This window comes from Colobus angolensis, unplaced genomic scaffold, assembly GCF_000951035.1.
Source record: "Colobus angolensis palliatus isolate OR3802 unplaced genomic scaffold, Cang.pa_1.0 Scaffold138, whole genome shotgun sequence".
NCBI classification, from domain to species: Eukaryota; Metazoa; Chordata; class Mammalia; order Primates; family Cercopithecidae; genus Colobus; species Colobus angolensis.
The window spans coordinates 2,292,210-2,303,018 of NW_012114466.1; the positions used below are offsets into that span (position 1 = coordinate 2,292,210).

A 10,809-nucleotide genomic window follows, 5' to 3' on the forward strand; every position below is an offset into this window, starting at 1 on the left:
AGGCTGAGGCAGGAGAATGGCGTAAACCCGGGAGGCGGAGCTTGCAGTGAGCTGAGATCCGGCCACTGCGCTCCAGCCCGGGCGACAGAGCGAGATTAAAAAACAGGCTGGCAAGAAGAAAGATCTGCTTTACCCAATAATGTGGTGCTGTCCACTCGGTCAGCATCTGAAGGAGAAAGAAAAGCAGTCAGTGGAGCCGAGACACCCAGAGGTCGTCGTCCTCAGCCGCTGGCAGGCAGTGACTAGGAACGGCAGTGACTGGCCAACAGGCTTCTAGGCAGCTCAGCCCACACGGGCGGTGGGCTCCTGGGCCGCTCGCTGCCCTCTCTCCTGCACCTCCCAGGCTTGGCGCGAGGACTTGCTGAAGGAGCCAGCTGGCACAGGGAGCGTGGCGTGGTGTCCGCGGTCGCTAGCATGACTGTCACCATCATGGGCCTCCTCTCCCATCAGGAGCGGCACTCCAGGAATTCGAGTACAAATGTCCTTCATGACACAGCCACAGATTAAAACTCCCCATGGCCTTGCAGTCTTCGGGCAGCCTGTTGGATCCACTTGCCTGCCCCAACCTGGAAAGGGAGCCTCAGCGGGACAGAAAGGAGCCCGAGCACATGCAGGCTTACTCTGGGTCCTGTTCTTCCGGGGAGTGTGGGGGTGGAATGAGAAGCGGCGGACGGGGGCAGAGATGAGGAAAGCCCGCTGCCTCTCTGCAGAGCCACGCACGTGGGCTGGTGCCAGGACGCACCAAATGGTGTATTTTGCTCTGTAGTCGGGCCAGGATCCCAATCCCAGCTTCAAAATGTCTGGGCACTAACTGGGCATGTGTGCCTGTGCCAGCTCCGCTCGTCTCGTCTACGAAATCATCTACTTACTAGTGCTGCATGCTGCCACTGGAAACCCAACTAAGGTAAGAATATGGACCTCCCAGTAGAGGGTGACACGCGGCAAGCGGGAGCTCCTTTTTTCTGCCCTTAATAAGAATTATACTTTTATTTATGGAAATGGAACTTACATTGGTCCATTTTGCTAATTATTAGCAATTTTGAAAAGAAATGATAGTGGTTAAAAAAACAAGAAAAACCTTAGCTGTTGGATTATCTGTACATTCTCTAGTCTCCAAGTTCACAGCTGGTCACGTATACCTGCCTCTCTGTGGCTAACCTGGTTCCAGTGTGTGGTGAGTGTGCCTGGGTTTCCTGTTACAATTAAATGAGCCAGCACAGGCCTTTCCAAGCTTGCCATCATCAATGTTTTATGATGCCAAACTTGCAGCTATTAATTCCCTTATGTCAAGATGACCAAGTTTTAGAATTTCTCAATTATCCTGGTCATTCCTGATAGATGAGCAATTTCTCAAAAGGGCCAAGAAGCAGTACTTAAAAGAGGTGCTGCATTCAGAACAGGGACATTCAGAACACGGAAAATACATTACTTGAAAAAAGAAGTCAAGTGTTCATGAAATCAGGTTGTGCTTGTGAAGTTGTAACTTTTCAACTGCAGTGACAGGACACAAATATGAGCTATCTGCATCTTTCAAGCGTTAAGTATCACAACTGATAAAGCTAGCCTGGTAGTTTTCTTTCTTGGTCAAGGAAACCTGAAACAGGAATAAATGTGTCCAGCTGTACATGTGTGTACAGCTGTAAACTTCAAAGTTACTTTATGTTTTGTATTTAGAGACAGGGCTTGCTTTGACATCCAGGCTGGAATGCAGTGGCCTGACCACAGCTCACTGCAGTCTCTAACTCCCGGGCTCAAGAGATCCCCCGATCTGAGCCTCCAGAGTAGCTGGGATCACAGATGTCCACCACCAAACCCAGCTATTTTTTTTTTCTTTTTTTTTTTTTTTTGAGACAGAGTCTCGCTCTGTGGCCCAGGCTGGAGTGCAGTGGCATGATCTCGGCTCACTGCAAGCTCCGCCTCCCAGGTTCACACCATTCTCCTGCCTCAGCCTCCCGAGTAGCTGGGACTATAGGCGCCCGCCACCATGCCCGGCTGATTTTATGTATTTTTAGTAGATATGGAGTTTCACCGAGTTAGCCAGGATGGTCTCAATCTCCTGACTTCGTGCTCCACCTGCCTCAGCCTCCCAAAGAGCTGAGATTACAGGCATGAGCCACCGCGCCCGGCCCAAACCCAGCTAATCTTTTAAAACATTTTTGTAGAGACCAGGTCTCCCTATGTTGCCCAGGCTAGTCTTAAACTCCTGGGCTCAAGCAATCCCCCTGCCTTGGCCCCCAAAAAAACTGGGATGACAGGCATGAGCCACCGCATCCAGCCTGAAGTTAAAGTTCTAGTTACAGACTGTCACTAGGACACCAATTACTCCAATCTTCTCATTTTAAATTCCAGAGGCAGTTTTTAAAAATAATAACTGGAAGATTGGTGAATTTTATGGAAAGGTGAATTACATCAAAGAGAGACAGCAACAACTGGAAGAGCCCTTGAGTTTCGTACTTGAAAAGCGAAGGCAGCCAGGTGCAGCGGCTCACGCCTGAAATCCCAGCACTTCAGGAGGGCGAGACCAGCCTGACCAGCATGGTGAAACCCCGTCTCTACTAAAAATACAAAATTAACCAGGCGCGGTGGCGCATGCCTGTAATCCCAGCTACTCGGGAGGCTGAGGCAGGAGAATCGCTTGAACCCAGGAGGTGGAGGCTGCAGTGACCTGAGATTGCACCACTGTACTCCAGCCTGGGTGACAGAGACTGTCTTAAAAAAAAAAAAAAAAAGAAAAAGAAAAAGGAACAAGAAAATTCTGAGGTGGGCTTCCACTTTAGACTGCTTTGGGCCCAAGTGCTAACCAAGGAGTAGCCTCCTGAGTAAATGTATCCGTTTTAACAATACTGTTTCATGTAATAACAGAATGCACTCTGTGAGGAAGAAATTAAATCTCAAAAAGATTTGGTTCCTTCCCTGAGGGGGACTTCCAGTACGGTGAGATAGCTGACCTCTATGAACTGCAGACAGCAGAAGCCACTCTATTTGTCCTTCTTTTTTGACACGGAGTCTCATTCTGTCGCCCAGGCTGCAGTGCAGTGGCACGATCTCTACTCACTGCAACCTCCACCTCGTGGGTTCAAGCAATTCTCCTGCCTCAGGACTACAGGCACCCGCCACCGTGCCCGGCTGATTTTTATATTTTTAGCAGAGACAGGGTTTCACCACATTGGCCAGGCTGGTCTCGAACTCCTGGCCTTAAGCGATCCCACCCGTCTCAGCCTCTCAAAGTGCTGGGATTACAGGCGTGAGCCGCCGCGCTTGGCTGTTCTCTTTCATAACTTTGACTTACAGTCTGTCAGTGATCCCACCAAATTCAGTCATTTCTGATATATCAGAGCATGCCCAGTAACCTAATTTAAGGGCCACAGTACATATTCAGGCTTTGTTGAGATAGTAAGGAGGTTCTTAGCAGGTACTTGTATAACTTTAAAATGTAACCATTTTATTTTTATTTTTTATTTTTTATTTTTTAGATGGAATTTCCCTGTCGACCAGGCTGGACTGCAGTGGTACGATCTTGGTTCACTGCAACCTCTGCCTCCTTGGTTCAAGTGATTCTCCTGCGCCAGTCTCCCAAGTAGCTGGGATTACAGGCGCACGCCACTACGCCAAGCTAATTTTTGTATTTTTAGTAGAGACAGGGTTTCACCATGTTGGCCAGGCTGGTCTCAAACTCCTGGCCTCAAGTGATCTGCCCACCTCAGCCTCCCAAAGTGCTGGGATTACAGGTTTGAGCTACCTGCCCTGCCTTAAAATGTAACCATTTTAAAATGTAATGGCTATTCTAGCTTGAGGCAGTAAACAGCAGGGCCAACTTTGTTGCCTCCTCATGTGATGTTTCTCACTGACTGAACTATACACAAGCAAGTGCACTATGCTGGAGTTGCCTCTAATCTATCAGTCACATTGGAATAAACTTTACATTCTACAACAAGCATACAACAGAACCAACTAGATACATCCATTTGGTACAGCAACACGGCTGCGTCCTCCAGCAAAGAATACAAAGCTCTTCTTAAAATGGGCTGTAATGAGCTTTACATCCTACTGCATAGCATCCTCTATGCCTGTAATTCTGCTATACCCTGTGTCTGGCCAGCTCTCAGATTCAGATATTCCCTGACTACACTTAGTAAATGACATTTAAAAAAATAATTTATAATGTTTGCTTTTTAAAAAATTTAAACACATTCAAGTAATCATTTAGTTGATTTCACAGTTGGGTGGCAACTCAAGCTAAAAATTCTCACTAAATAACATTCTAGCAAGCCATGGCATAACTAAAGAAACACTGAGCACACAGGGTTGAAGTTAAAATTTTATTTATGGCTGGAGTGGCATAAAAGATTTGTTTTCCATGCTTCAAAAAGAAAAAAAAAGTTTTCAGGGCTTACCTCCCTCCCTTTGCATCCTACCCTTCTGTTTCCTGTTCTTAACTTTCTCTGTACCTGGGGGAGTCATCAATGGGGAGTGTCACAGGGCTTGGCAAGAAATGTCACATTGAAGATAAGTGGCCTCAAACTGAAACCAAGCAGGGCTGTTTGTTTCCAAAGAGAACCCCCCACTGTAGGGCCACTCATGAACCACCACAGAAGCAGCTGCTGCGTCACAGAGTTCCCTGGGCATCAGCAGCGCACCCAGCACAGCTGTTTCATGTGGGTGAACCGAGAAGGTTTAAAGTGTTGCAGGCCCTTTTCAAGTTTTGCCTCCCTCACTCTCTGCAAACTCCCTTAATATGGGCCATAGAAGAGAATTTTAAGAGACAATAACAGACTTGCAAAGCCTGGAATTTATAATGTTTGAAACCTGGTCTTGCAAACTTGGGCTGTCCCGATTGTCAGTGCCACAGTGGCCCTGCACAACGCTGGCCTGAACTTCTGCAAAGGGCCTCTGGCTCCTCCAATTTCACAGTTCTTAGCAATATCAGACCTGTGTTTCTTTGGAACAGAAGTTACTAAAACAACCTAATTCCAAAGAAGCCCTTTGATCCACTTGTTCTCCCTAAAAACATACCATTTTCACTAGCAGATTCATTCTTTACTATTTAACAGTGGAACAAACATACCTTTAAAATGCTTTCTATAGTAACATGTTTCCATAAACAAATTATAAGATGTGTTTATTTCGCTGGGCACAGTGGCTCATGCCTGTAATCCCAGCACTTTGGGAGGCTGAGGCGGGCAGATCACCTGAGGTCAAGAGTTCGAGACCAGCCTGGCCAACATGGTGAAACTCCCAACTCTACTAAAAATACAAAAATTAGCCAGGCATGGTGGTAGACGCCTGTAATCCCAGCTATTCGGGAGGCTGAGGCAGGAGAATCACTTGAGCCCAGGAGGTGGAGGCTGCAGTGAGCTGAGATCGCGCCACTGCACTCTGTCCTGGGTGACAGTGAGACTGACTCAAAAAAAAAAAAAAAGTGTCTATTTCATATTTTCTCTTTAGCAACTACTGTTGCTTGGACAGTCTTTACTCTTCCCCTCTTATTACAAAAAATACCACCTTGACATGAGAACGGGAACACCAGGTCCACCCCTTCCCATGGATTCTGGCCCCTGAGGTAGCTGTCCATCAGTCCTTGCAAAGTCCACCTGAAGTGTGTCTGCATCACCTCCTGCACAGTTCAACACAGGGGAGCCCTCTCACCCAGCCTTGAGGGCCACACGTGTGCCCATGTGGCTCTCTTGGTGTATGTGAAGTTTCGCAATCAGAGATCCATGTGGAGTTCTCCATACACTCCTCTTCGTTTGGGCACTGCGGTTACAGAAGGCTGGTTTTCAAGTTGCAGGTTTTACTGGTTTTAAAGATTTCAAGACCCTCCAGCATCATCTGTTTAAATGAAAGAACAAAATGCCCAAGGGTTAAAGTCCAGCTAAAAGAAGTTATTTGCAATAGATTTCTTTTTCAGAAACTGCTTTACAATTGTTCTTCTGTGCGGAAGACTTAGAAAACCCCTCCACAATGGAAACAGTAGCCTCTGTCTGGAAATGACCTGGTGTAAGTATCAATACCATCAGGGGATCAAGCAAGTGATGACAATTACATTTGCAACCATATGTGGGAATCTCAATCCATGAACATGGATGCTCTTTTATTTCTTAGTGGACTGAGGATGGGGCAATTTCAACAAACATACAGTGAGAGCCTGTTGGAGGTATGGAGAAGAAGCCTGTCGATTCCTCTGGGATCCCCGGGCTTGGCTTCTCTCACCCACATGCAAGACAGGCCAAGGCTTTCTGTACAACAGAGGCCAGGAGCTTCGCCCTAAGGAGACATGACTGTGTGGGGACAGCTGGGGCTGCAGCTGCAGGTGATGGTGTCTAGGAGCACAGATCTCACAGGTATTGAAGAAAACCCCTGCCCAATGCTCCATAGCAAGGTCTACCAGGCAGTAGGCCCTGCCTCCTGATGTGCACACCAGTCAGAGGTAGGCCACAGGGGGACAAAACTATGTACACGAAACGAGCAACAGCAGAAGAAAGCCAATCTATTGAGCATAATCGCCCGGGCCTTTGTTCTTGTCAGCAGGCACTGGAGGAGCCCAAATGTGCAGAGAACAAAACAAGGAACATGAAAGAAAGTAGTGGGAAAGAACCACCTACCCCAGAGGAAACAGTTCACAGAACACCAGTTTTGTGTTTTGTTTTTACTTACACGATGGTTCTACTAGCTGAACTCACAATCCAAATATTTGCAAAAAGATTTCAAACAGTCTGATCCAAAACACTATCAAAATCTACTTCTCTAAAACGTGTATGCCCCCAACTGCACCTGAAGTTCTATAAAACTATTATTATTTTATCTTTTCTGAGACAGAGTCTTGCTCTGTCACCCAGGCTGGAGTACAATGGCACGATCTCGGCTCACGGCAACCTCTGCCTCCCGGGTTCAAGCAATTCTCCTGCCTCAGCCTCCTGAGTAGCTGGGACTACAGGCACGTGCCACCACACCCGGCTAATTTTTGTATTTTCAGTACAGATGGGGTTTCCCCATGTTGGCCAGGCTGGTCTCAAACTCCTGACCTCAGGTGATCTACCTGCCTCAGCCTCCCAAAGTGCTGGGATGACGGGCGTGAGCCACCGCGCCTGGCCGTAGTTGTATAAAACTAAATGAGAGGATGTCGAGTCTGTGACAGCTGCCCCTCACAGCTCTCCCATGAGGACCCCCACACCAGTTCACTCTCATCTTTCCTGCCCCTGGACGGCAGGACGCTAGGACGCCCCCACGCCCTGCTGCCAGCCCTCACTTGCGCTATAATTCACTCTGCAGGTGGCCCTTTTAGAACTGCCTTACTTTACTTGACTAAGTTTGCACTCACTATGAATGTTTATAAACATGTACTGTTGCACATGGTCCCTGTGGTGTTGAAGGAACATGCAGGGACATAATACTGCTCCAATATACCCGCTGAAGGATTTAAATGTTAAATGAAGAGGTAACTGAAAAGCTGGATGCTTCACAGCTCTCAGAAATTTTTGGTGGACTGCTATATAGGTATTTAAGAGTGTTTTACTTTGGTTTACTTATATAAAGTACTAAAATATAAACTCCTATTATATGAAAATCCTCTCTCCCAATGTTTTCAGGAATGTAGTAGAGTCAGATAACCAGGTTGACTTCTGTCTCCAGAGTTCTCACAGACATAGAACAGCAGATGCTCTGAGAAAAGGTAACTAAGAAAACAAGAGCTTGGCCGGGCACAGTGGCTCACACCTATAATCCCAGCAGTTTGGGAGGCCAAAGTGGGTGGATCACAAGGTCAGGAGTTTGAGACCAGCCTGGCCAACATAGTGAAACCCCATCTCTACTAAAAATACAAAATTAGTCGGGCATGGTAGTGTGCGCCTGTAGTCCCAGCTGCTCAGGAGGCTGAGGCAGGAGAATGGCTCGAACCCAAGGGGTGGAGGTTACGGTGAGCCGAGATTGCACCACTGCACTCCAGCCTGGGCGACAGAAGACTCTGTCTCAAAAAATAAAAAAAAGACATCAGAGAAAACTTAAACGACAGTGGAAATCAATCCAGGCACTCCCAACTAGTATGACTTCCAGAAAGGGAGAACAGAGAAGATGGAAAGAAGAAATAAAGAGAATCACAGACTATTCCAGAACTGGAGAAATGGAGGAAGAAAAAGAACACATGAATAAGGCAGGGAAAAAAAATTTTCCACCTAAATACATCCTCACTGAATTTCTAATCAAGGGAAAAGGGGACCCTAAAAACTCCCAGGAAAAAAAGCAACGGGTACCTTCAAATCACTGGGAACAGGTTCCCATCAGACCCTCTTCATAGAAAACCTGGTCTTCAGACAGTGGAGTCTGGGGGAATCACAACCAAGAATCCCACACCAAAACTACCAACGAGCATGAGGATGGCACAGACACCTGCAGACACATCACCCTCGGGAGGCGACCCCGCACGGGGCTCTGCAGAAGCAGCCTCAGGAGGTACTAGCAGGATGGACGGGGGGGGCAGAACAAGGGAGACCTGGGCCTCCATCTCAGAGAGGAGGAGGGAAGCTCGGGAGGCAGGCACACAGCAGTCCCCCACGGAGCCGACCAGGAGAAGGGTCCTGGGAGGCGTGGGGTGACAGGATGAAGAGAGTGCATACTTTTTTTGAAAAAAAAATTCTTCATTCTGAAAGCTGAGGGAATGCATACATTTAAGAATACTGGGAAATGTTATTTTTTGGAAAACAAAGGGGGAAGAAGAACCTAAAAACTCCTCAAAAAATAAGAAGTAACACAAATGTCTTAAAGCCCCAATATTAAACAATAAAAAATGGGAGAATGGAATGTAAGAACAAGCCACATTTGACCCTGACATTGAGAACACATCTGCAGCTGGCACAGGCGCCATGGCACTGGGCCCACGGCCACAGCCACAAGCTGGCTAAGCAGGAAAGAACACCGACGCTGTTTTCATCAAGGAAATGCTTTTGTTTGCCAACTTTTATAGTCAACCTACAGACAGACTGGGGTCTCATTTCCTTTCTGTCCTGTCACCACGGAGACCAACAAAATGGGGAAGCCGGCGGGCTACGGGGTGGGATACACAAGCGGGGGCCCATCCAGCCCAGGCTTCGTGTTGGGAACTCTGGCTTAAGTATGTTATTTAAAGAATGAGAAATAACACACAGCACTAGGCAAACCTGGGAGGAGAGGGAGGGACTGGCACGAATGAGCGAGATCGCCCTTCGTAGTGTCAACAGAGAGGCCTATTCAAATACACTGTTTAGATAGTTCAATCACTTACATCTTAGTCTGGAACAAAGGCGGCACAGCTCAAATGATTTAAAGTGCTTTTCTACAGAGACTCAGGTGACATGCATCAGGCTAGTGGTCACCCTTAGGGGCTGGAGGAGGCTGGAGAGTGACAAGGGGGTTCCTGGCAATGCTGCTTCCTCAACTGGGTGTGATTAGATGGGAGCATTCACTTTGCAAAAATGCACTGAGCTGACCTTACATAACTTGTGCACTTTTTTTCTTTTTGTAGAGAGCACCCTTCTGCAAGCTGCACCTTCCTAGTGTATGTTTTCTCCGTAACAGTTTTCTAAAGAGGTACCAGCACCTCTGGGCAGTTGGAATTGGGTTAGGGTGAGAGGTCAGGGTCTCTGCTAAGCCTCCTGTGCTCTCTGGCCCTGACAGAATGTATGCACCATCCTCCTACCATAGGGCCCGGGGCATTAAAGCGCGGCATGGTCCCTGAAGATGCCTGCCAACCAGACAGACCTGAGGCAGCTCCCCACAAAAAGAACAGACACAATACCAGTATCTGATTGTCTGAGTTTTTTTGAAACTTCAATTCCATTCTCTTCTAACTTCCTCTTTGCACAGTCCTGGCATGCATTACCTGAAAGAGGAAAATTTATTCAGAAGCTTGTTTATTTAGAATCCACCCATCAAGGCACAGTTTCTAAATGTGACCTTACTGAAGCATTGGCCAAACAGACCCTGCCATCCCCTGCAGATGACACTGACCACACTACGGCTTCTCTCCAAAGAAAGCCATGCTTCCAGGAGTCGCATTTCAGTAAGAAAGCAACTGTAATAAAGGTGTCCTTTTGCATGGGAATAGGTGGATGGGAAGCTGACTGCGGCGGTTTTATACTTCCTGCACCACTAACATGGATGTGATGCGAGCAGCTCCCACATCGATGCACGTTTTCTCATCTGTGAACGCACTGGGCCAAACAGGCAGGGAAAACGGGGCTGCGCACAGAGGCCTCCACGCCACTCACCAGAGTCCCTTTTACCCAAATGGCTCAGCAAGGGGAGGCACCTGGTGCCCAGTTCACACACAGGAGGACGCTTGTAGCCACCAAGTCTTGTTAAATGTATAAACAGGCAGAACTGAGCCCAGCAATAAGAGTGTTCACATTTCAAACAAGTATTAAATAGAGAGCTTCTGTGTGAAAGCTCAGACCCGTGCAATGAACACTACGGAAGAGCTGGGTCATTCTAAGGCACTGCATCTTGCACCACATGGTATCACCCAAATAGAACCTGTTCCAAGTCCCCTGTCACTCTTGGTTCTAGGGCAAGAAATTATTCTCAGGTGCCAGCTGGCCCACATGTGATCCAGCTGTGCTTCCTCGTCAAAGGGACAGCCTTTAGTCTCTCGGTGTGGCGGGGACCATGCTAAAGCTTGAGTATTTATCATCTTCAGTGGGGCTGTCTTAATAGAAGCGAATTATTTAAGGTGAAAAACAGGCTGGGCGCGGTGACTCAAGCCTGTAATCCCAGCACTTTGGGAGGCCGAGACAGGCGGATCACGAGGTCAGGAGATCGAGACCATCCTGGCTAACACGG

The 10,809-nt window shown here is 47.6% G+C and overlaps 1 protein-coding gene across 1 annotated transcript in view; it reads right to left on the minus strand.

Annotated features, from left to right (window-relative positions):
- Positions 1–4,770: 4,770 nt before the first annotated feature.
- FAM118A (family with sequence similarity 118, member A) overlaps positions 4,771–10,809 on the minus strand; it is a 32,116-nt gene continuing 26,077 nt past the window's right edge. The window contains 2 exon segments of the mRNA XM_011934765.1: positions 4,771–5,829; positions 9,767–9,913. Coding sequence (XP_011790155.1) covers positions 5,810–5,829; positions 9,767–9,913 — 167 coding nt within the window. The 3' untranslated portion in view covers positions 4,771–5,809.